The sequence below is a fragment of the Lygodium microphyllum genome, chromosome 22, assembly GCF_053477565.2.
Source record: "Lygodium microphyllum isolate KBCC chromosome 22, Lygodium_microphyllum_v1.1.10, whole genome shotgun sequence".
Classification (NCBI taxonomy): Eukaryota; Viridiplantae; Streptophyta; class Polypodiopsida; order Schizaeales; family Lygodiaceae; genus Lygodium; species Lygodium microphyllum.
In genome coordinates, this window is record NC_141156.1 from 53,781,216 (window position 1) to 53,808,624 (window position 27,409).

General features: G+C 42.8%; 1 protein-coding gene and 1 pseudogene across 2 annotated transcripts in view; one reads left to right on the forward strand and one right to left on the reverse strand.

The window, feature by feature from the left end:
- The window catches only part of LOC148017162 (transcription factor RF2b-like), a 48,866-nt gene extending 22,517 nt beyond the window's left edge, over positions 1-26,349 (reverse strand). For both annotated transcript variants that reach the window (XM_087662787.1, XM_087662788.1), the window contains exons 1-3: positions 24,940-26,349; positions 24,444-24,576; positions 24,185-24,269 (exon numbers count right to left, since the gene is read on the reverse strand). In XM_087662787.1, coding sequence (XP_087518913.1) covers positions 24,185-24,269; positions 24,444-24,576; positions 24,940-25,799 — 1,078 coding nt within the window. In that variant the 5' untranslated portion in view covers positions 25,800-26,349. The remainder of the gene's footprint in view (positions 1-24,184; positions 24,270-24,443; positions 24,577-24,939) is intronic.
- LOC148017163 (uncharacterized) lies at positions 18,179-20,156 on the forward strand (annotated as a pseudogene).
- Positions 26,350-27,409: the final 1,060 nt, after the last annotated feature.

Sequence of the window (27,409 nt, forward strand, 5' to 3'; positions counted from 1 at the left end):
TACACAGCTAGGTACCCAAGGTGTTTTCACACAAGATGCAGTGATTGTGGAGGATGTTTCTACAGGAGTAATTCTTTGGCCAAGTACAAAGGAAGGTGGGCTTTATACGCTCACAACCCTTGCTACAAGGACTTCCCACAAGATGCAATGATTGTGAAGTTCCTATAAGAGCAGTTCTTTGGCCAAGTACAAAGGAGGGTGGGATTTATACACTCACAACCCTTGTTGCAAGGACTTCCCACGAGCTAAGACTGCTTTGGCATGCCCGATATGGGCATCTAAACTTTGATGCTATCACGCAAGCTTCTCGAAAGAAGATGGTAGAGGGACTTCCTGATTTTCCTCCCATTCACACTCTCTGCCCTAGCTGTTTAAGGGGCAAGCAACATAGGCAACCCCAGCCACACGTTGCCTCTCGAAGGGCTTCTACAACACCGACCTATGCAATCCTATGGTGGGCACGGCCTCCGTTGGAAAGGCCAAGTATTTGATGTTGATTGTCGATGACTTCAACCATTATATGTGACCTTATTTTCTAGAGAGCAAAAGCAAGGCATACTCCAACTTCTGCAATTGAAAGATGTTTGCGGAAACACAAATGTCTTTCAAGGTTTAAGGTGTTCAAGCAGATCACTGTGGCAGATTTTATTCTAACCTTTTTTCTCAGTTTTGTAGGGATAATGTCATTCAACTGGACTACTCCCATCCAAACACACCATCTGAGAATGGTGTGGTGAAGTATGCCAATCGAACCATACTGGAGATGGCCCGATCGACATTGGAGCATAGAAATCTTCCTCACCCCCTTTGGGTTGAGGCGATGGCTACTACAATTCACATCTGCAACTAGTCTCCTACCTCTGCATTACGTATCACTCCCTATGAGGCTTTCTTTGGAAAGAAGCCTTTCACTTCCCATTTTCGCATCTTTGGGTGAGGTGCTTTTGTCCATGTGGACAAGAAGAAGAGAGGGAGCAAACTCAACTCCAAGTCGGAGATACCTTTCTTCATGGGCTATAGTACAACCATGAAGGGCTATCAGCTCTAAAACCCAAAGAAAAAAAAGATTGAGGTGAGAAGGATGTGATCTTTGATAAGGTCTCAGCCTCCCAAGATCCTATTGATGATTCTTCTTTTGCAAGTGGTTCTTTATCTTCAGCTGAGTCCCCCCTCCCCTCCCCCGCACCAAAAACCATCATCCCCTCTACTTCCCTATAATATCCTGAAGGCGCAGGCACGCATGAACTGCCTCAATAAACTGGATTTGGATAATTTAGTTGATAAAAGCAAATTTTTTTAATTATTTCCCCTCTCCTCCAGCCGACTGTCGAGCTGGAGGAAGAGGGGAATAGTATGGTAGGCAAGCTCCAGCAAGGTGGAATTTCAAAAAGGAGTTGCAAAGCCGCATCCACGACAGAAAGGCTGCATTCGCGATGCCTCCTAAGAAAGCCCAAGGCGCAGCCCGCAGGAGGGTCGTCTCCTAGCATCCACGTGGACATCTCACCCCAAGTCCAGGGTTTCCTTCCTAATTTTTATTTGGTATTGTTATAATTCAATCGTGCAAGGGTAATTGTTGGAAATAGGATGCATTTTTCGTCTTAAATGCTTTAGAAAAATTAGCTCACGACGGAGGAATTTAGTCATTAATATTTTCAATCAAACAAGCAAAATAAAGGGAGCATAAATGCATTTCTAGCAAAAAGCTTTATGCATTGCAATGAATTAAAATTAGATTAATGTCCATTGTTATAAAACGGAATTAAAATAGTATACTTCGTTTAAACATGGAAGTATAAACTGCATATCGCATTATTAAGCCATATCCTCTTCGCAATGAATCATCATGGGAAGTGCTAGGAATCCTTAGGAAAGTGCAAGGCATTAAATGATTCTTACGATTCATAACTCTAGGCAATTATCGTTTGTCAACTACATAAATTATTAGTAAAAGGTTGCTTGTTGGCATGAATTTTGTTCGCAAGTTATAGGAAGATAAGTTGGAATTAACCTAACCTATGCCTGACCTTAAATCGATAAGTTAGGGTTGAAAATCAATTTACGCGTAAACAACGAGTCATGTGGAAATGATAACGTAATTATCTTCAAGAGTTAAACAAATTGGCATAAACCTAAACACCTAAACCGCGGAGTACTCGTTTAGAAAGAGTTAAATTCCAAGAAATTCACTAGGAATTAATACGTGACCTAATCGCACATATTGCTAAAACTGAAACTCCTATACCCAAAATACTTGCCCACATTCACCGAATGTAGGGAGAGCAGATAATACTTGAAAAGTGATCTAGGGTTTGTCCCTAAGAATCTTACGCTAAAAAGATGGAACTTGGAACCCTAGGACTGACGACATCAGCCTAAGGTAATCAGGAACAGATGGTTCCGTGACTCCATTCGATGAGTAGAATAGTCTCATAGTTCGATGCAACACTTGTGCAAAAAGTGTGGAGTCGTATGATCTTGTGATTGGATCACAAGGGAATGGCCAATTCTCGCAATGAGGTTGGCAGGTCCTTACGCAAGTTATCTTGCAAGAGGATGAATAATCATCCTAATTTAGTATCTTTCTTGAGTAAAGAAGATTGCTTGGAAGCAAAAGACCAGCTGATAAATTGGAATAATCTATGAACCTAAGGTTTGACCAAGTCGGGTTAATGGGGTACGCCCTAACCCAGGATATAGGGGATCTTGCCAAGTCGCAAGTCATCCCGAATCGAGTGCTAGACGCATTCGAAAGGAAGGATTCATTCCTTAGCAGTTGCCAACAAAAACGACCAATGAAAATGTTTGTGCTTGTTATAGATTTAAGAGTACTGTTTGGCTTTGTTGATAAATGAATTAAAAGATAAAGAATATCTAATACTTCAGGTTGAAGGCCTGAAGGGAGAGGCAGCTTCAATTACCCTCGACTGTCTGCCTGACCCTAACCAAGGGGATTGTTAACCGCGCCGGGAAAGTGGACCGAACCCGCCGCGAGAGGTCTCTCCGTTGAGCGCTACTTGGAGCAGGAGGACGCTTGGGTGCTGGGGGGGGGGGGGGGGGGGGGGGCTCTGGCCGTAAATCCCTCGCCTTCCGGGCCCTGCACAAGAGGCTGACGTAACTCGGGATTGAATCTCGAGGTCCACATACTAGTCTACGAGTGGAAACTTGAATTGGTAATCCTTGTGGATTGCTGGACAGCCTTCGGGCGGATTATGGATAAGCCTACGGGCTGGACTTTTTGTATTTCAAAGATAAATATGATAACCTGTTAATAAGGAACTTGTTTGACATTGTTTTTCTATATCAAGTGATATGATTACGTGAAAGAACCAGTGCCTAACGGGCTAATTAAAGAAGCTGATTGATACCTGTCCAACTAAATGTGTTAGGTAATTAAATAACTAAAACAACCCGAGGAAAGTGCGAAGGATGGGCCATAGGTCCGTCCTACGGATGGGTGGTCCCGGTTGGTCGGGAACTTTTCTCAAATCACGATGGATAGCAGGAAGATCATCAAAGAACACGAACAACAAAAGCGTTGACCTAGAGTTATGATTGATCCCGATTTACGCTGTTTTAGGGGAACGGAATGGGACTATGCCTTATGGCAAAGAGGTTGAGCTTTGCATCCCTCTCGTTTCCCATTCTCCTTGAACCAAGTGCAGCGTGAATCCGCTTCGGACCTGGCGTTTCTGCGTAAAGTAGTTCGCTTGGGTCCGACGCTAGTTGCCGTTAGGAAATGACCAATAAGGAAAACCCTAATTCAGGTCGATCCTAAGTGGGAACAGCCGGAATACTTTCGCTACGTGGCAGACGCGGAAAGCCCTAGATCGCAAACCCCGTAACATTCCATGGGAGTGCCGGGCAGAGCTTTCTAGACATCCTTTCCGATGGACTACTAAGACGTGTCCTGAAGATACAAGTGGACACGTTACATTCCCAAGTTATCTATTTGCACTTCTTCTTCATTTGCAACTCTCCTCTCCCCCCCCCCCCCTCCCTCTTCACCTTGCTTCCACTCCTTTGACGATTCCTTCTTCTACTACCTTGTCTTCCAGCATAGTTGCCTGGAGTTTCGAAACGGCGAAAAAAAGCATGTTACAGAATCATGAAACTGAATTTCAGCCCAAGGCCGAAATGGCGCAGCAAGGAAATGGATTTTACAACTATTTCCAGGAAATTTTAAATATTAGACATATATAAAGGGGTAATACCATGTATATGTTGAATCTCTACACCAAACACTTAAAATTTCTCAATAATATAGAGTATACATGTAGCTTTAGAAGAGATTATACATGTAGCTTTAGAAGAGATTTAACAAGTAGACATGATTATACCAAAGATTTAAGATAGTAAGATTGTAAAATCATAATCCATGAGTTTCAAAAACTTTCAAGATCGAGATTTGAATCTCAATATAAAAGATTGCAATATGCCATGGCCTATGAATGATGATGACTGATGTCAAGATTGAAGACTCAATAATTAACAGCCATAGACTCACATTATGTCTATAGACTCAAAAAAGAGGGTACTCATGTATGATATATCATGTATGTGTGTCAAGACTCAAGTGATCACAGTATCTCATCCAAATGCCAATGAACCATGCACTTGATCGACTAATAACAAGTCTACAAAGTACAAGTCTATGAATCATGATCTATCCTCTAATGACAATCACTCAATATCATCCAAAGGCATGTCCTCCTCAGGGCTACTAGCAAGAGCACTAGTACTATTGCTAGAGGAAGAGGAGATATCATCATTATCATCCTCGTGTAACGCTCATGTAATACTCCATGTGTGTAGTAGCATATGACATGGCAGTAGTTGCATTCACACCACTTGGAGCCACCACTAGCTCCATCATTGCTCATGATGCATGTGCGGCTCTAGAGCATATCCTTCACCATGGTTGTAAATTGTATCTTACTCGAAATAGAGAAAACCAGTAGCAAAAGTAGTTTTAGAGTTCTAGACAGCAATAGATGTGAAAGGGGAGAAGCAAACAACAACCAAGAAGAGTGATCAGCTGAGAAAGAGGATGGAGAGCACATAAAAATAGGTTGAATCTGCATGCAGTGAGGCAAATGAGGCACTTGTCACAAACTATGTGAAAACTCTCCCTACTCAAAATGACTATCCCAAAACGCATTCTAGAACCAAAACATTTCCGTTTCAAACAACCATGTCTTCAAGTATTCCTACTCCTTCCCGTTCCCCTCAAGTTTCTTCTAAGGGTGTGAACCATCACAAGGGGAGCCTTCCTCTTCAAGTGAGGGAGATTTACCTTCACCTTGTGAGGGGGAGTCCCTATCCTAGATAGGTGCATTGCAAGCACCGGAGGCTAGTTAAATCTCCTTCGTAGTAGGATGACCCTATTACCATTCCTAGGTGGTATCATCAGCTTATGCAAAAATTAGGTGTTTCCTAGTTTCCTACTACCTTAACCAAACTTGGGAGTTAGTTCCGTATCCACAAAAGCGAAAGATGATTGGTGGAAGTGGGTCTATAAGACCAATTGATGGATCATTGGACAACCATAAGGCTAAGCTTGTTGCCAAGGGATTTGCACAGAGGGCAGGGTTGGATTACTCAAAGACTTTCTCACCTACAACTCGGATGTCTACTATTCGAGCTATCTTGGCTCTTGCAACCCATCACCGCTAGCCTGTCTTTCAAATGCACGTGAAGTCTACCTTTTTCAACAGCATCCTATAGGAGGAGTTTTGTGACTCACAACCCCCTAATTTTCTTGTGCAAGGAAAGGAGGACCATGTTTACAAGTTGCAAAAGGCCCTCTATGGCCTGAAGAAAGCTCCTCGAGCATGGTATCAGAGGATTGATCAATTCTTCTTACAATGTGGCTTCCATCAATCAGAGCATGACCCCGACCTTTATTATAAGGTTAAGGGTGATAAGTGTGTACTCGTCATCTTGAATGCGAATGACTTGATTATCACACGAAGTGAGTTACAAGAGGTTGATCGGACTCAGGAGATCTTGAGACAAGAGCTTGACATGACAGAACTAAGGATCCTATGCTTCTTCCTTGGCTTGAAGATCTATCAAATGGCACAAGGATCCTATGCTTCTTCCCTGACATGACAAAACTAAGGATCCTATGCTTCTTCCTTGGCTTGGAGATCTATCAATGGCACAAGGCATCTTTATATCCCAGTACAAGTACATCTCCGAGTTACTTTTGACGTTTGATATGGCTAAGTATCAGCCTATTTCTTGCCCCATGGACCCAAAGTCCCAGCTTTTGGCTACAAGAGATCACCTCCCAAATGCTACCCATTACAAGTGCCTTGTTGGTTCATTGACCTAGCTTATTCACACTCAGCCAAACATTTCCTTTGTGGTGGCATTGCTATCTTCTTTTATGAACTCCTACACAAGCTCACTGGAGAGCCACTGCGCATTCTACGCTATTTACAAAGGACTCGATCCTATGGGATCATGTACAGAGAATATGCCACTCTTTCTAGATGGGGAGACTCAAATTGGACAAGCGATGTGGATTCGAGACAATCCACTACAAGTTATGCTTTCTCCCTTGGATTAGGAGCTATCTCGTGGAGCAATAAGAAGCAGACTACTGTCTACAAAGGCAAAGTACCTTGTCCTTTGTTCTACAACTATGGAGGTAGTTTGGCTCCATCGTATGTTGGCGGAGATTGGCTTTTCACAAACATGGCCCACTCAACTACACGTGAATAACCACAGTGCCTTGGCTCTAGCAAAGAACCCCGCGCTTCATGCTCACATGAAGCACATAGAGATTCAATATCATTATGAACAAGAGCGGATCGTGCATTTCAAGTTGGTAGTGCCTACTATCCTATGGTAGACAATGCATCAGATCTCTTCATGAAGCCTTTGCCTGAGGCTTTCTATACTTCATTACATGAGATTGTTGGATCTTCAAACACTCCCACGATTGGAGAGGGGGTGTTAGCATGTCTTAATTTATCAATTTATCGTCTCCTAGTTGTGAGCTCTAGTCAGAGTCTCACAGGGACATTTGGAGCTCTCACTGTTTTTTCTCATTTGTTTTGTGTGCATTTCCAATGTTTGTGCTATCCTGCCAGCTGTTGACCACTCCCCAAACTACTACGATTTTTCCTAGCATGTCACATCATCATTTTGCTGAATGTATTGCACTCGGACTACGTTAAATGCAATCTGCCAATATTTTCAAGTCGGCTAGATCAATAGTCAGCCAATTTTGGCTATTTTCTGCTATTCATACAAGATTTGCTGTCTTGGCAGATCATTCTTCTATATCTCTTGCAACTATTTTGACAATTGGCTTTACACTCTCCGTCTCCGTTACTATCACCATCTCTATCATTTCACTAGTGTTGTCATCATTCTTCATTCTAATCTCGTGCCGTCACTGACACCTTGGGCTGCATGCCAGGACTACTCAATTTACATTGTATTCAGCTTCCTTCATTGTTCAATTTAAATTTATCTTCTCTTCCTGCTTTTTCCTCTTCTCTCCTTTTCTCTCCACATTCATGATTCTCTTCCATTGCACACTCTCACAACTTCACCACCAGATTCCCCATTGATGGACGTTCCACAGTCTTCAGCAAAGGCACAGTAGCAAGAGGAGTGTCAATCTCCTCACTGGGCATGTGATACGATCATAGGACGTGAAACTTTTGGATGCTTTGCTCTTGCTAGTAACATTTGATTAATTTAATAATCAAATGTGCAATGTTGTAAGTCACATGTGATGCACATAGCAATTATTTCATGGTAACAAGCCAAGGATCTCGAGAAAGCAATGGGTGCCAAAGACAAAAGTTAAAAAGTTATGCCAATTGGGATTTGGATATCAATTGCTGTGAGTCGGCCAGCCTAGGAACCCAGCTAATTACATTGTGGACACTGGATGGGCACATCTAATTTTGGGCAGGGTCAAAAAGGTTGAAATTAATTAATTGGCTGAAAATTGCTGGAAAATGGGATTAGAAGGCTGCCACTTGGCAAAAATGCCCATGCAATGGGAGAGAAGGCTGTTTGTGGCTGGAAGAAACTCATTCACTACATTCAGCCTATGAGGAAGAGAAAGGAGCAGCTACTGATCAGATTGTGAGGCTATAGACACCTCCTGGAGGCAGTCAATTGCTGTAAGAGAGCTAGGAAGGGCATGAGACAGCATATATAACACCAGGAGCTGCTAGCGACAGCATTTAGTACAGGTGATAGCAGTTCATGGCTCCACATTACAAGCAACAACATTTATGACTGATCAGTCAAGGCAGCAAGCAGTTTTGAAGCATTTCCCACGAGGAAACTCTGATTCTCTCTCATCTCAACGTTCTCTCACCTTCTCCAATCCATTGCCTCAGTATCTCAACATTTCTCAACCAATTGAAGGTTTTCTTAGTCAAATTTGGAGAACAACAATGAGAATTCTACTATAAACCCTAATTCTCTATAGATATTAAGGTTTAGCATCCACCTTGGGACTTGTGCCAATACACAAAGGCATTATGCACTAAAATCAGCAACTGAAATGGAAGGAATTATCAAGCATTTCAAATGCCAACCCATCCAATTTGATTTGGGGAAGCATTATTTGTGCTTCTATTTGTACAAGTCCTAGGTGAAGATCAAGGGCCAATTTGTCTGAATGATTTGCTAATCAATTGTAACAACAAGGAGCTTTTGGATCAGGAAAGGAGATTGTAATATCCCAAATGTACTCTATCCAATAGCAATACAAATTAAAGAAATACTGTAAGGGGCGCCAATTTTTGGGCCAACAAGGTGTCCAATGTCCAAGAATGTTATGGTAAAGTGGGCATTTCAGTTTATGTTCATTTAATAATTGTTGTAATTAAGTGCCTGATCAAGACTTACCATCCTCTCAAAGAAGGAAGGCTGGTTTCATGGTCCATAATGAAAATACTGGAAACTTGTCAAAGTTACAGAAAGATCGCATTTCATTTCTGAAGACGTACGCTATTTGCTTCTCTCGGTCCCTTCTAGGGCAGCTACTACCTAAAAGGCCTGAAGATCATGGTATAGAACTTATCCCTGGAAGTAGCCCACCTAATAAGCCACCTTACAAAGTAAATGCAGCCCAATCGTGTAATTATTGCCAAAGATAGGACACCACATCATTGAATGTCGCAAGTGCATTGCATCGAAAAAGAAGGAGTCGTCCGCTCTTGCCCTCACAAATGAGACCATGAACTATTCTCGGTTCAAGGATTATACTTTTTTCATTCAATGTTAGTATAATCCTTCTATTCATGATGCTTGTTTTTCTATTACTAATGCTTACTGATGCAGCTTTTACTTGGTATTTTGATAGTTGTGCATCTAAGCACATCATCTCTTGTCGTACATTATTTTTCTCTCTCTTTGATGTACCTAAGGGGGATATCATCATGTGTGCTAACGATGCCTCTTATGTAGTTAAAGGCATTGGACATTTGCAAGTTGTCTTCGTCTTGGGCACTCCTTTGATATTGCACAATGTTCTCTATGTGCATGGCATCAAGAAGAAAAATCTTATTTTCATTTCGAACATTGCAACTTAATGGTTTCGTATCATTTTTTATGGCCCCCGACATGCAATACATACTGATCAAGTTTCTTCTTCCATTGTCTTGACAAGCACCCTCACTAAAGATCTCTATCGTCTTAATACTTATGATCATCATGAGTTAAGTGAATGAGCTGTTAGAAAAAGAACTAATTCAGTCCAAACTCTTCACCATTTTTCTCTCTAGTGCTTTTGGTGTAGAAAAAGGATGGATCATGGTGTATATGTATTGACTATCCTGCTTTGAATAAAATCACGATAAAGAATCTGTTCTCGATCCCTCGAATCAATGGTGTGTCTGTCACAGGGACATGAAATTTTTGAGATGCTTTGCTCTTGCTAGTAATATTTGATTAATTTAATAATCAAATGTGCAATGTTGTAAGATACATGTGATGCACATGGCAATTATTTCAAGGTAACACGCCAAGGACCCTGAGAAAGCAGTGGGTGTCAAAGGCAAAAGTTATGCTAGCTGGGTTTTGGATGTCAATTGGTGTCAATTTGGCCCTAGAACAATTAATTGACAATTGAGTGTCAAGGTTGACGCCAAGGACTAGGCATTAATTAATTAATTAATGCCAATCTACGTGTCAACTAAGGTTGGGAACCACTTGAGGTTGCAAATGGCCTAGCCAATCAAATTGTGGATGGGCAAGATTAATTTTGGGCAAGGTTAAAAGGGCTGAAATTAATATTCAGAATTAATTACTTCTGAAAATAAATTAATTGGTTGGAATTTACTGGAAAATGGGATTAGAAGGTTGCCACTTAGCAAAAATACCCATGCAATGGGGGAGAAGGCTATTTGGGGCTAAGAGAGACTCATTCCTTGTGCATGTTGGCTAGGAGAGAGAGGAGATGATGTTGATCAAGTTTGGAGGCTGTAGACACCTACTAGGGGCAGCCAATTACTGTAGGGAAACCAGGAGCAGCAGGCGGCAAACATTTATGGCACCAGGGGCTGCTGGCAACAGCATATAATGCAAGTGACAACAGGTTTGAGGGCTCCAAGCAGCAAGCGACATCATTTAATGCTGGTCAGACAGGGCAGTGGGCAGTTTTGAAGAGTTTCTCACAAAGAAACTATGATTTCTCTCACATCTCAGCATTTCTCAGCCAATTGAAGGTGTTCTTAATCAAATTTGGAGAACAGTGGTGAGAATTCTATTGTAAACCCAAATTCTCTATAGAAAGTAAGGTTTAGCAACCACCTTGGAACCTGTGCGTGCTGACAAAGGCATCACACACTAAAATCAGCAACTAAAATTCAAGGAAGTATCAGGGATTCAAATGCCAGCCCATCCCATTTGATTTGGGGCAGCATTTGGCCAATTTGTGGTCCCATTTGTACAAGTCCTAGATGAAGATCAAGCGGCAATTTGCCCAAATGATTTGTTGATCAGTTGTGACAAAAAGGGGTTTTTAAATCAGCGGAGGAGATTGTGAAATCCTAGTTATACTCCATCCAATAGCAATACAAATTCAAGAAATACCGCAAGGGGCGCCAGTTTTGGGGCAAACAGGGTGTCCAATGTCCAAGAGTGTTATGGTAAAGTGTATATTTCAATTTATGTTTATCTATTTTTTTTAGCAATAAGAAGCAACCAACAATTGCCCTCTTGTCACAGAAGGCTGAGTACCAAGCGGCATCTTCTACCACTTGTAGGCTTTGATGGACATTGGGTGAGCTTGGATGTCCTCAAACCCAAGCTCCCATTCTTCTATGCAATAATGAGCTCTTGCAAGAAACCCGGTGTTTTATGCACACACAAAGCACATAGTGATCCAATATCACTATATTGAGAAGATCTTGGATGGTACTATCAAGGGGGAGCATTGTAAGATGAAAGACAACTTGGCAAACTTGTTCACCAAGGCTCTGTGAGTGCGCAATGGAAGAAGAAACATGAACACGAACACGGAGAGAGAGAGAGAGAGAGAGAAAGGAAGCAGAAAATGAAGGAAGAAAATCCGCACTGACTGAAATGAATGCTGAATACAAAGTTGTGGACTGATCAATCCTTGCATGCAGCCCGGAGCGTCAGTGAGGGCACCAAATCAGGCTGATGATGACGGCAACAGCAAAGACGGAGGAAGATGATGGAGTGGAAGTGTGCACCTGCCAAGAAAGGAGGGAAGATGATAATACAACTGACTGCCAAGTGGGAAATGGCTATAAATAGCCGAAAAACCCAAAAACTAGCCAACCTGAAATTTGAGGACAAAAATATGTCCGGCCAGCATTTAATGCTGGTAAAAATGGCAAAAATGCTCCAAAAAATCCCGAAAAGGGTGGACAGTGTCCAGCAGGTGAGACAAGCTGAAGAATGCAGAAACTACCACGGGAAATGCACATAAAATCCTGACTAGAGGAGAAAATGCATGGAAATGCAATAAACTGAGTGCTCCAGAATGAGCTACCTCCTCGTCAAAACAAGTGATAGACAAGTCAAAGCTCCTAAAGTCCTCGTCTGACTCAGACTGAGGCTCACAGACAAGAGATGACGAGGCATGACAAACATGACTGCTGATAGGCTCTTCCTCAAGCCGTTCTCTAACAACATTCCAAATCCCTTTTCCTTATCTGTGTCCAGGTTCTGAGAGAGGGTGTTAGCATGAGCACCTCCTAGACTAGGCAGGCAAGTGGGCAAGACTAGGACAGGTAGACAGGTGAACTATTCCAGTGTTAGCATGGGCACCCCCTGGACTAGGCAAGCAAGTGGGCAAGATGGGTGAACTATTCCAATGTGAGCAGCAAGGCCCTTCGTGGGTAGGCATAGGCAGCATGGCCCTTCGTGGGCAAGAGGCAAGCAACAAGTTGGGTCCCTTCAAGCGCAAGCAAGCAAGGTACAACAAGTCAGGCAGGTCTATCATGTGGTAAGCGACAAGATCCATCCAATCAGCCAATCTAAACAGGCCAACTGATTTCCTTCTCTCTCCTCCCTACCCTATTTAAGGCCCATTGTCAAACTACTCCCATCCATTGTAGTGTATGCAAGTTGAGGTCTTTCAGCTGTTGATATGCACAAAGCCTTGTACTCAGATCTTGTCTCTTCTTTAGCATTTCAGCATTCTACTCTCTTTCTCAATGTTCTACTATCTCTTACTCCTTTTTGTGCATTTGGCACATTCAATCAGTTTGAGCACACACTTCTGCAACACAACACTCTAACATAGTGCCCCTAAGGCCCCTATAGTCTTTGCCTCCCAATATCCTGAGGTAGCTCAGGAAATGCAACCTAGTCTCCAACAAAGGAAACAACTTGAGTAGAGAACCTCCCCCAAGATGAGTCCATCCTCTATCCAAGAGTGTGGCACAACTCTAAATTGCAAATAGTGATTGCAGGCAATAAGTTGCCTCTTCTTTTCTTCTTTTCAACTGTAGTCAATGGTAACTTGTGGAGGCCAAATAAAACAGATTCCCATGCTCTAATGATAGCAGTTGCAAATCTGACCTCAAAACTCCTCCCTAAGTCTCTAGTCCTAATCTCTTGAAAAATCAAATGAATGCTAGTCTACCATGGTTCTCCGTGTGTAGGTGCAATAGACTGAATCCTCCATACCAAAATTTTCTTCCAAGGCTCCTCATCTAGAAGGAAACCCTTGATAATGAGCTCAACCAATAAGGCTTTGCTCTGATTGTCTAGATCTGCAATCTCCAAGCCTCCTTTGGGATCTAGGTTGTATAATGACATCCCAAGCCACCTTCACTCTAGCCGAGCCCCTGTATCCTCTTGACCAAAAACATGAAGTGACCTACCACACGGTAGCGAGAAGAATCTGGTTGAAAACCACCACTCTCCCCCCAATCAAAGCCTCATAAAGTTCCAACAAAGGAGCTTCTTTCTGATTCTCCAAAGAAGAGGTGCCAAGTGCTACTCTAAAGTAATGCCAAGTGCACATGGCATCTAAGATATCCAACCACAATCCCACAAGGAACCTACGTAAAATCCACATGTGATCACTGTTCCAGCTGCCCAGTGTCAAATACCCAAAATCTATAGGACTTGTGCCAATTAATTAAGCCACATGACACACTGCAAAATATCTCCATGGCTAGTACAAAGGTACTAAAGTTGCTCACATCCCTGTCTAAATAAATTGCCCTAAAATCTTCTTGCCGTGTCAAAGGAGCTCCTTAAGATCCAGGATGGGCAACCTCATGCCTCTGATACCAATGGATCAATCTATCAAGAAAGAGCTCATGGCCCTTGCTATAAATTGAAACAAGAAGGGGGGTAGTGACAATCTTGTCTCACCAATCTCTAAATACTTAATCTCTCCTCAAGCCCCACCGACAACCAGCTGGCTATGTGCTAAGGAATAAAAAGACAATAATTGTCTTGATCCGCTCCTCTACAAATCCCATCCTTAGTATAATGCCCTCCAAAAATTCCCAATGCACACGGTTATATGCCTTCTCAAAGCAAGTAGGAGTACAATGAGGTCCTAGTTCTTGAAATGAGCAAGAGCGATGGACTCCCAAAAGGTGAAAATGTTGTCCAAGGACCAAGATGTTGTACTATCGGACAAAGCTTGTCTAGGTGGGCTGGATAATATCTAATATCAATGGGGCTAGTCTGAGACTAATCACCTTTGCAAGCATCTTTTAGGCAACTCCAAGCAAATTGATCAGCCTCCGTAATGTGATCTCAAATCTATCCCCACTACCCTTGCGAATGAGATGAATCAATCCCTCAAAAATTCTCTATGGCATATCCCCTTATGCCATAATCTCCTAGAAAGTGATGATCAGCCCTACATTGATAAGATCCCAATAGCTCAAAAAAAAGCACTTGCCTAGCCCATCTTCTACTAGACACTTGCATGAGAGCAAGGCTAGAAGTGCCTTCTCCAAATTCTCCTTTGTAAAAAGTGCCATTAGTTGACTACTCATCTTGTTAATGACCACTCTCCAAGCATTTTGATATATTCCTCTCTTTATACCTCTCATAGCCCAGAGATCTACTCATGGATCCTAGCAAAGATGTATAATACTTTGCAGCCACCTACCCCCACAAGCCCTACCTCCAAAGAGCCATGTGCCATGGATTCATAAACTCTCTTAAGTCTTCATAAAGCTTGTCTAGAGCATTTTGGTATTGTCATGTGGAAGAAATCTTTGTTAATCCTATCTCTTGCATGAGTCCAAAAGGAATCTTTTACATGCAACTTGCACTCAAATTGTCACAAGGATGTGTATATTTAATGCTTAGCTTTGACATTATTAAGTTGTGCACGACACACATATGAAATGGACGTCGGTTAAGTGACAGTGAGACCTTAATAACCCCGGTGATCAATGGGTGACATTGGCAAAAGTTGTAATTGTCAAAAATGACGGGTATGCTCTAATACCATGTCAAAATAAGCAATGATGCAGAGAGACAATAGGGTTTGCAAGGAGTAACACAATGTGTACGGCAAACACCAAGAGAGAAAAGAAACTTAGAGACACAAGGAGAACACAGTGATGATGCACTAAATCATGCTATCATAAAAAAAGCTAATACAGCAGAGCAGAAGCTCAAAAGATAACAGCACTATCATGTTTGAATCAAGCGGCACCACCTGTGGGAAATCTGCTTAGTGAAGGGAGCAAAATGCAGTCCTCCAAGCAGTGGGCTATCAAAGTAATCACTGGAAGGTAAAGGATAGTTGTCGAGGGAGAGGAACGTAGTCCTCTGATGCCGTCAAAGATATGAAAGATGATCACCAATTGTTGAGGGAGCGAACCACATTCCTCTAACACCGAGGAGTGACATCGGCAACAAAACGCAAATCCCAAATGTCAATGCTGTCAAACATAGGGAGAGTAGCCTAGATGCTAACGCCAAATGATGGAGGATTAGCGGGGCTGCAAAAACGCAGGTCCTTACAGCCTCAATAACAGAGAGTAATGCCAAGTGATGGAGAAAAAGCCAGGCTATAAAAACACGTCTCAATAGCCTCTATGACAAAGAGTGATGCCACGTGATGGAGGAGGAGCCACGCTGCAAAAACGCAGGTCCCAATAGCCCCTGTGATAGATGAGTGATGAAATCGTCGATGCTCGGTGATGTAGACTATCACCAAAGGCTAGGATGATGACGTCAAGCAAGGAGGAGATCTCCACACTAAAAAACGCAGGTAAAGGTGGAGCCTAATGGAAAAGGGTGCTGACGCCAAGCAGACGATGGCGATGCCAAGTGCAAGATGCTCCAAATGCAAGGCTTGATGAAGGAACAAGGTGCCTGAAGCAAAAGAAGAAGGGTGAAAGCAACCATGAGCCACGAACCGCAATGTTCTCCTAAAGGGGTGCGAGGGCAATGGAAGGGGCTAGTGAGAGAAGGAAAGTAGTAGTCGTAACCAAAGAAGGTGGTCAAGAATGACTAAAGAGAGAGGTGGTAGGAGTGAATGAAGTGATTGCCTATTCATAGGCATAAGCTATCTAAGGTGGCACACCACTCTGCAGGCACCCACCACTGAAAAAGTTGCCAAAATGTGGACATCGGCCCTTTTTGGGGCTATCAATGCAAAACCCTAAATGAAGTGTGTAAACTGAAGAAGTGGCTTCTCAACACCCCCTCTTAGACTCAAAAAGGGATGAAAAAAGAGAAATGAAAAGAGATAAAGCATCAACCATACATTTGCATTGTCTCTAACATGCATAGAACACACCAATTTTACCAAAATAGAGCAATTTCAGCAAAACCCCAAATTTTTCCAAGTGCTAGATGTCCAAATTGCATGGAATTAAACCCACATGTACATAAAATGACCAAATGGCGCACAAATTTTGCCCAAACAGCAAAAGCCCCAAATTGCACAGGGTCCAATGTGCATCAATATCAAGAAATTGGGTAAATTTCAGCCCAATTCTTATATGTACATGAAAAGCCCCAAATGTCAAAAGCAAAATGTCACAAATTTCTGCAATTCCTAAGACAAATGGTCTTGCTCTGCATCACAATCCCCAAATCCGGGAAAAGCCCCAAATTTTCGGGCCAAGACTGCACAAATCTGCACTCATGATTATGTGCGCAAACCCCCGTCAAGAAAGAGGGGTAGAAACTGATTTTTTTTTGGAGCAAAAAAGGAAAGGAAAAAAAAACGTGACGGGGGGTCTGTTGACCCGACGTGCAGTCGCCACATGCCCGTCGGCAGGTTGTCGCCCTGGAGCGTGTCACCTGATCCAGTCGCAGCCCGTCTATCGCCACGCGTTAGCTGCCCTGTCGTGCCTGCAACAACTGTCACCCACGACCTCACAACCTGCTCGCCTTCGACAGCCCGCCATCTGCAACAGCTGCCATTTGCTGCTCGTCGAGCCCACCTAGGACTCCTGCAACACTTGCCGTCTATTTTGTCTCGAGAAGCGTGCACTCCTTGCCGCTCTGATACCAGTTTGTTGTGGCCGGTGGCACAAGGATCGAGACACGCAATGCTTTCTCACAGGAAAGAGACAGAGAGAGAGTGTGCAGAGTAGAGAGGAGAGTGAGCACGACTTGTGGGTACAATGACGAGTGTACCTCTTTAGGTTTATATATATATATATATATATATATATATATATATATATATATATATATATATATATATATATGAAAGTACGTGTGCTAAGGGTGTGTTCACACCCGAGCACATCATAGTGACAGGAAACGGCCGGAACGGCCCTCCGGCACACAGAATCACCATCCCCGACATGTATCCGGCGCGGACCGCGTTTCCAAAAAATGGAACGTTTCCTGCTGCGTTCCCTGTCTGAAACGGGACAGGGAACGCCACGTGGCAAGTGACCTGCGCCCAGTTTTCGCCCGCACCCAGTTTTCGCCTGCGCCCTGTTCTATTTCGTTCCGCCTACTCCTGCCTGCATCCCGTCTGCTCCCGCCTGCGTCCCGCCTGCTCCCGCCTGGCCCATTTCTCCTGCTCCCGCCTCAACCTGGCCCAGTTCTCCTGCCCCTAGGCCCAGCCACCTTCTTCCTTCTCTTCCCTCTCTTCCTTCTTCTTCTTTCTCTTCTTTCTCCTCCCACCTCCAACCTCTTCCTTCTCTTCCTTCTTTTTCTTTCTCTTCTTATTCTTTCTTCTCTTCCTTCTTTTTCTTTCTCTTCTTATTCTTTCTTCTCTTCCTTCTCTTCTTCCTTCTACCTTCTCTTCACTTCTCCCTTCTCTTCTTCCTTCTTCCATGAACCTTCTTCTTCTTCTTCTCCCTTCTCTCCCTTTCCCTTCTCTCTCGACTCTTGAGTGAGTCTTGACTCTTGAGCTTTCTCCCTTCTCTCGAGCCTTCAATAATCAATTTTCAGCCTTCAAATTTTCCTTCTCTCGACTCTTGAACCTAAGGCCTTCAATTTTCAGCCTGAAATCATAAATGGCTTCATCTTCCCGCCCCGCTCGTCGGGTTGGTGGTCGAGGAAGAAGGTCTGATGATTGGTCATGGTGGGAAGAAGTAAATGCTGACCGCCCTTTGAGTGGTGGAGGATCTCGACCATGGACTTGCAAGCTTTGCCCATACAAGCGAACTAGTGGAGCAAACAAGGTAATCCATTGAGCCGAGCATTTGTATTTCAAAATTTTTATTGATTTTAATTTTTCAAAGTTACTTAAATATTAGAATATGGACTACCAATTGCCACTTGTTCCATTTTAAATTTTAATATTTATGCATAATCAGGTCCGAGCTCATCTCCTACATGAGCCAAATTCAGAGGTGCAGTTTTGTCCAAATGTGACCTTGGAGAAGCAAAGGGAGCTTCGTGACCGTGTAGCAGGTCAACAAGCTTATCTTGCATCTAGACCACGACGTGCTGCAGTTGACCCTGCAACTTTTGTGACACCATCCCCATCAGATGTATCTAGAGCAGGGTCAGTATCAAGAAGTGCTACCTCCACACCTACTACAGGCATTGCATCGGCCATGGCATCAACAACACCACATGTTGCACGTAGACAAAGCACACTTGATGCTAGTTGGGATCCCAAGAAGAAGGAAGAGGTGGATACATCAGTGGCACGCTTTTTTTATCATGACCACATTCAATTTCGTGCAGCCAGGTTAGAGTATTTTAAATTGATGTGCAAGAAGATTGGTAAGTATGGCCCTTCATATGTACCTCCATCATCAGAGACCTTACGCACCACTTTGCTCGACAAGGAAAAGCGCCTTGTTGAGCAAGCAGCAGTGACTAGAAAGAGCATGTGGGCTAAAAATCGAGTTTCCTTGATTGCTGATGGTTGAAGTGATACACGCAAGCGATCCATTCATGGTATGGTTGCTTATTCTCGTAGGGAAATGTATTTTATATCTTCATATGATGCATCGAGGACAGGAAAGTCAGCAGATGTACTTGCAGCAGAGTGGGTTACAGGTGTTGAGCTTATTGGCCCAGAGCATGTTGTGGGATTTGTTGCAGATGGAGAGCCTGCAAATAGGGCAGCAGGTGCTATTATTCAGGGATATTATCCACATATCACAATTTCATATTGTATGGCTCATTGCTTGAACAACCTACTAAAGGATATTGGTAACCTGTCATGGATTGCACCTGTCATAGAGCAAGGAGCTCAAATGGTTAGCTTTGTTTTGAATCACCAATTTCTTCGCCATCACTTTTCTTTGTGGTCGAAGAAGACACTTTTAAAATACTCTGATACCAGATTTGCCTTTAACTTCTTGATGCTAGGCAGGTTAAGAGAATGCAGTGGTGCCTTGAGGCAGTTATTTCTTAGTGATGAGTTTACCTCATCAACATTGGCAGATACTCCTACAGGTATCTTATGCTTGGAGAAAGCAAATAACTCCATTTTTTGGGATGATGTAAAGCTGATAGATGCTATGGTATCACCCATTGTACATTTATTGAGGGTTATGGATGCTATGCAACCTTGCATTGGCAAGGTATATGAGGCTATGGACAGGTTGAATGAAAAGTTGCAGGAGTTGGCACCAAATGATGAGGCGTATGAGGAAATACACCATTTAGTTGTGACGAGGTGGAACTCCTATAGCTCACCCATGCATGCAGCTGCATTTGTTGTGGATCCTGAGTTCCAGGGCAAGGGTCAAGAGAATGACAGTGAGGTTATGGATGCATGGAGACTTATATTGTCTTGTCTAGTGCCTGATCATGGCACTAGACGAAAGATCAGAGATCAGCTTTCATGTTATAGGACCTTTCGGGGTTCTTTTGGTTGTGGGGATGCACAGGAGGATCGCTGTAAGATTGGGGCAGCTTTGTGGTGGGAGGACTATGGTTCGGATGGTCCTAAGTTGCAGCAACTAGCCATCCGTATTTTGAGTCAGTCAGTTAGCTCCTCTTGTTTGGAGCAATTGTGGAGTACCTACACTCACATTGCTTCAAAGAAGAGGAACCGTCTTGGTGTGGAGAGGGCAAACGATCTAGTATTCGTTAGTGCTAATTTGAGGATGTTATGTAACAGTATGACAACAAAGCCTGATCCATTCACAGAGTGGGAGATGCAGCAAGAAGAGAAGACACATGCTGATGTTGAGGGAGATGCAGCAATTCATGGTACACATGATGATGAGGCTGGCACTTCAGGAGTGGCTAGAGCAGCCTCAGAGCCCCATCATGATCTTTGATTTAGCTTACTTATCACGAGTCTCATGATACATGACACATTTACATTATATATGATATTATGATCATTGATGACACTGTGACACTTGGGTTGTTAATAGTTGTGCCATGTCGATATTATACTTGTACTTGAGTCTTGCAGTCTTGCAGTTGCCCTTTGGGCTATTTTGGCATGCGGCAAGCCGCATTTTGCTTTAGTCTAGAGATTAGACTTTATATTTGCAGTCTTTTTTGGGGCAATGAGCATGTTCTTTCAAAGATTAGACTTCAATTTCATATTTGTAATCTTTTAAGTTTTTTGGCAATGGTACCATAGGCATGTTCTTTTAGCTTAGACTTTTAAGTTTAGTTCATTGTTCATTGTTTTATCATTTATGATTTTTGGCATATGTATTATGGATTTTATTATTTATAATTGAATAGCTTACCTCTTGAGCCTTGTAAGTTGCAATTCAATTTCTAATGAGTAGTTTTAGAATAATGCATGATATCTTAAAGTTAAAACTTAAAATGATTTGTCCTTGTGGATTATATACCTTGGTTTTAAGTTTTAACACTCCAGAGTCCACATGGATTATGAGTGAAATATTAATTTTTTTTCATGAATTTTGATTTTTTAAATGCCGTTCCCGTTCCCACGTCCCCGTTCCCTAGGTTTGGCGTTCCCGTCTCTGTCCCCGTCCCCGTTCCCGTTCCCCGTTTCATGTTTCTATGGAGCACATATAAAAGGAACGAGGGCCCTTTATTCCCAACAGTGTCCTCTCTCTCAAGGCTCTAGACTAGGTACACCTTTGTTTTCTTACCAACATGGAGACACAGATCTAGTGGCTTGTCTCCCAAGGTCATGTTTCTGGCATCATCAATTATCACCTTGTCTATTGTTCTTCCTTACATGTTTCCTTTCGAGTGGAGTTCTTTCTTTTTCTTGGATTACAAGTGTTCCCTCATGATTGACTACCTTTCCGCTAACTAACCTCCTTCGGGATCCTACCGTGCTTCTCTCTCTTAGGGCACCTTTTTGGGCCTGGGGGGGGGGGGGGGGGGGGGGGGTGTTGTTGGGCAACTACAATCATTAAGTGCATCAACATTTAATTGTACTGCAATGATTCCTCATGTTGATCTCTATTAACAGCCCCAAACTGGCTTTATTGCATTTTTTGGCATTTTTGTACCGGTAGGACAAATGCACCAAACTTCTGTTAAAATAGGGCTTGTTATGGGCATTGTTGATACTCCCCAGTTCACTCCATCGTTCTTCAGCCCCTTCAAGTAATGTCCAGCTAAGCACCCTCTTCACATAACCTGGCAACACCACCACTCAGCAGGTGACCTAATCCTATTACTGTGTTTGGGTTCACAGCAGGCCGGCCTGCTGTCCACGACATCCTCAATGCAGAGCTTTGCATTTGCTGGACTGGCGGTTCCATCAGGCAGACTGCAACCAGTTTCAGTTGGTTTACACTTGTGTTCTGCTGTCTAGAAGGACATGCAGCAGATGACGACATCATTTCTCACTCTCAGCTGATAAAGATCTAATACAGCCTGTGTACACCTGCATTGGCAGCCTGGACACTCCCCTAATGGCTGGCATCCTCTGCATGCTTGACCAGTTTGCAGCCCTCTCACTGCTGCATTTGGTGGACAGCAGATCTTTGGCATCAGAGATCTTTGAGTTTCTCCTTGCAATCGGCTGTCCAGCAGTCACCTTGATAGCTGCCATCATTCCAGAGAGATTTCAGTATCTTCTTCATCACCGACAGCTCTTGAGGACTGGGTTTCGCTCCCTCTACTGCTGTCCATTATCATCAAGTCTCATCTCCAACATCCCCCTGCCCAGAAGACTGCATTTTGCCCCCTCCACAAAGCATTCCTTCACTCATGCTGCCACCTGATCAGCCAAGACAGTGCAGTCATCTCCAAGCTCTAATCGGCAATCATCAACTCAACCCTGCTCACCTTAGTACCAGGCCTAGAGACACAGAACTCTGAGGCTCACTCCTACACTATAGCATTCAGCACAATTCATTATTCCATTCATCTTCTGTGTTTCTGAACTCTGTGTCAGTGTTTGCCATACACACTGTTCCTCCCCACAGACCCTCCCGTTTCTCAATGCTTACTGCCTAAGCGCATGATCTTGTGATGATGTGAGCACACTCTCTATAAGAAGTTGGACACCAAATCCAAACGGCATATCTTAATTGCATACAGTACCATAGTTAAGCTTCATTATTTCCTTGACACAGAGATTACATATGATGAGCATGGGATCTTTCTTTCCCAAAAGTAGTATTGTCAAAAGATTCTTTCTACCTTTGGCACAGCCAAGTGTTACCCTATATCCACTCCAAGTCATGTATGCATTGGAATCATGACATTGTATTTGTTGGGTCTCATGGACCGCTTGGGCCTCCCCCGCCCCCCCCCAAATGGATACAAGCACCAGGCTTGCACTTGAATGATGGTTCAGAGCTGATAAATACCAACAAATATTGATTGTTGGTTGGGTCCCTTCTATATCTTAGCCAATATCAGATGCCTCTTTCGTTGTTAATGTTTTCAGGTAGTTTTCTACCTCCCTCATCAAACTTATTGGCAGGTCAGCATGAGAGCGTGATGCTATCTTAGGGGTACAACTTCTCTTGGCATTTGATATGTCATGTTCACTCCTCTCTACACACCTATTCAGATTCAGATTGGGCTGACAACATCGAGACAGGCCATTCCCAGGGAGGATACTGCTTCATCCTTGGCTCGGGACTCATTTGTTGGTCTAGCCAAAAGCTGCCTACCACTACAGGATCTTCAGTAGAGGCATACGTGGAGTATTGGACATGTTATAATGCTACCTTGGAGGTATTGTAACTTCATCACCTTAAGGAATAAGGGCATTCATAAGATCTGCCCAACCTCATCTGCCCCCGCAAGCAAAGTGCCATTGCACTAGCCCTGAACCTGGTTTTCAATTTGAGGACCAAGACATTGGCGTAAATTACCATCTTATCCATGGGTAAATTAACCTGGTAACCCCTAGATTGGACTACATCCCTAAATGTTGCAGATGCTTACACCAAGACCTTACTTCCAAGCATCCTTGGAGACCCTTTACACCGTGTTGAAGTTGGATGACCACAATTTTACCTTTCCTTGATTGAGAAGGGAACAGTCATTTTCCCATCGGTCCTTCATAGACATGTCTTTGTTGTGCCTCTGCTCATTCAGGTTTTTGTACCCCAGGAGAGAGGGGATTGTGATTAAGCATGTCCAGCTCCATATCTGATCAGTATAGATTATGGACCCCTACTTTCTAGGATCTGTCCCTGACCATTTCAGTGGGCATTTTCCCTATTTTGCACCATTTTGGGAACCATACTTTTGTCCTGGCCATATTTCCCATAAAGAGGCAGCCATGCACATTATACTCAGTTTTCAGTTCTTTCGTCTGGAGTATACAGCCTGGGCCCTTGATTCATTCCACCTTATCTTCGTTGTGTTCATTCTTCTCTCTTCACTGTCCACTCTCTCTGCACCTCTGTTTCCATCAAGAAATACTGAATCATTTCAAAGTAGAACAAAAGCTGATGAATTACAGCAGCAATCAATTGCTTCTATAATCACAGCATGATGAGATCACCCACATATAAAACAAGAATACACAAATAAGCAGACAAAAGCAAAATACTTGTCAAGACTTGCTGGAGAACAATGCAAAACACTTTCCAAAAAGTTAAGTCTCTATTTTCTGGTACGAGGCCCGTGGCAATCCTTAAAGCCATACATGAGCCTTCACACTTGCATGCCTATTAAGATCTTTTAGACCCCTTTTGGATACTGAAAAATCAGCAATCAAGTATCCAGGCATGACAACTATACAAAAAGTGGTGTCTCTATCATTCAGAAAACAACCCATTCACAGCTTTGCATACAGTTTCATCAGCTTACATCAGCATGGTGTTATCTAGCACCCTAGCTACTTGGTAAGAAAATATCTGTAAGTGAACCTCACTACACTCAGTGATAAAGCACTTACCATCACTTTGCTGCGTCTGTTGCTCCAAAGTTTGCAATTGAAATTTCAGATCATTGTTCTCTTTTGTCAAAGCTGTTGTGTCATCCTGTAACAAAAAAGACCATTCACAGCATAACCCCAATGTACTGAATGAGATTTGTATGAAAATCCCAAGTCTAGAAAAGAAGACAGTAAAGATGCTAGTTACAATGCATCCAAAGGAAGCCTAATGATATGTTCAAACACCTCGCATGTCTGCAGGGCAAACACAGATTAACACCTGCATGATTGTTAGGCGTGCTGAGAGGGCTCTAGCCTGCGTCTGAAGAGCTTGAACCTTGCCTTCTAGCTCTGCAATATAGCGCATTTTGCGTTCCTTTGATCGAGCAGCTGATTGCCTGTTTGCTAGAATCCTGAGCACCACATGAACAATTCTGTTATAGGTGCACATCGATAGATTACAAAAATAAAAACATAGAATCATGAAGAACAAGTGATCCAGATGATCCTTTGAATTTGACTTGTGACAGATAAGATCATGGGCCTTGCAATGTGATGCCACAGGCACATGCAATACAGAAAGTACACCCTACAAGTCTGGATGGATGTATCAAATATATATGTCCACATATTTATGGTGTACACATAAGAGAACCTAACCCATGGGCACACTTAACTATAAGTGATATGTGGGTATATACCAATATACACAAACCATCGATTTTTAGTTATGAACATGCTAAGACTGAAAAACTGAGAATTGCACAAAAACTCACCTCTTAGCCCGTTTTGGATCAACCAATGCAAGCTCTGCTAGCTTACTATCAGAGATTGCTTTAGATGTGTTTGATGCAGATAACTCCTTCTGTGAATCAGTATAACCATCCATTGAATGGCTATGAGAATGCCTTGGCTTCCCTCGTTCTACAGGTGCCTCATCGATTAACCCAAAGGCATCCTCATTAGTGTTGAAGCCAGCCAGCAAATGGTCAACTGAGAGGCTCCTTGCATGGTGCGAATAAGTAGCAGGAGGGCGACTAGTTTCAATAACTGGCTGCATTCCAGGCATAGCCATTGACACAGAGGGAGCAATTGCATTTGCGTTCAACTGCAGCTCATACAACCTGTCTCCTAATGTATCTGCTGTGATTGAATCCAATAGACCAGGTTCATCATCAAAAATTATGTCATCTGGTAGTCGAAATGCAATTTCAGACTGTGCTCTGCGGTGGCCTCTTTGACGAAAGGGCATATCAGATGACTTGCTGAGGGCAGAGCTATGGTTGGGTGGCACATGCATTAGTCCTGATGAGGTAGCAACGTCTTCCTTGGGCATGTCCACAAAGGCATGCCTCCCTCTCATCGATGATTCCATGGGGAAAGAAGACTCCTCTTTTTTCACAGTAAATGCATTCGCAAGTGAAGGATAGCCGACGTACTTGGTTTGATGTAGTGGCACATGGGGTGGGTGTGAAGGAAACCCTCCTTGCCTTGTGCTTGATCCACCCAGGGTGTTGGCATTGGCATTTGCATTGGCACCTACATTCTGTCCAGCACCTTTGGACACATTTGCTGCCGGAAACTCAGACTGCAAGCGCTCGACAAATGCTTCATAACCCTCACCTAAACCCTCCATTTTGATAACCCTTTCCAGAGAAGATGGAATCAATGTCACGGGCTACTTGTGAGCAGTTTATAAACCGATGAGCAATCTAAAACCTGTCTCTGAGCCTGATTGCTCTTGGATACAGGTAGAAATCTGCCAGAGCTATGGAGTCCCACGTATCTGATGGAAATCAATTGCCAATTACAGAGACTGCATAAACAATGAACGCGCCTGAAGACTGTGTACAAAGGGTGAGGTACTGCAACGAACGTGAGACCTCATTCTTACTGATGAATCATTTGCGTCTCCTTCTTCTTCGCTTTTACAATGATTGTCTCAGAATCGTGCAAGGAGAGGGCAATTCCAGCCATAACCAGTCCATATCTGAGGCTCCTGCGACAAGGAGCAGTGAATCTCCTCCCTCCTTTAAACCTTCTGACTCTGATCTCTGCTGTTTCGAGTCTCGAGTCGAGATCATGGCGGCATGATAGCAAGACAATCAACACTCAAGAAATCCATTTCTTTCATAAACAAAACATTACACGCTCAAACAGGCACGCGAGACTTGATGCACAAACGATTATTGATCTTCGGGTCCTTATAATTTGTGTTATTATAATCTTTTTATTACTAACAATTTGTGCTACTAAGTTTTTTTTTTTTTGGTTAATCTCGTCTTTGCATATAAGGCAATATAAGGTTTACATGTTGCAGATTTGATGGGTAAATTGACTGCTATATCTGGAGATTTAGGAACTCTATGATTTTTGAGAAGAAACAATCCCATAATGTTGACTTTGGCATTTGCAAGGAGAAGATACCAATAGTCTTTAAGGAGTTAGAAAGGAAAAGAGCAAGCTTTAGAGTCTTTCATAAGTTTTTGAGTGCATCCAACATACTCAGTTGTTTTGTTGCCGTATATTGGCCAATGTATTTATTTTCCACATATTAATCAATATAACACATTATATATATATATATATATATAAGAGTGGGATTTTTTTTGGCATCTCTTTTTTATTTTCCCATGCCCTCTTTCTGGCCATAGTGTTGAAGGCCCAAACCCTTCTAAAGGGATTTTACCACTAAGAGAAGGGTATGAAAAGATTCTACCCTTTAAAATAAGAGTTAAAGTTTTAAAATTTTTCAAGGGTACCCTTCTTCAATTAGTATAATGAAAAGTATGTTTAAATTTTTCTTATCAGAAGATAATATAGGTTTATCCTTAAAAACTGAGAGCACATGTTAATAAGGGGGATGGACTTTCACCAAAAAAATCTACAACAGAGATTAACACAAATAGATGGCGAGTGTGAACACAAAGCTAGATATGCTAGAAAAAGCATTGAAAGTGCTCATCAACAATAGTAGCAAAAGTGCACACTCATCTTGAGGTTTCGAGATGAGATGGAGAGAATGGCTTTCATTAGGAAGAAAGCCGTACTATAGAAACTCTCAGGGGATCCTATCTACCTTGACAATGGCCTTACCAAGATGCGAGTGAAACATAGGTGTGCAAACATGCCTAAAATAATGCAAGCTAGGAAGGAAAACAAGAAGGCAGTGTATAGAGATGGTTTGTCATCATTGATGGCAAGGCAGTTAAATAGGGACGCATGGCATATGAGACAGACACTTCA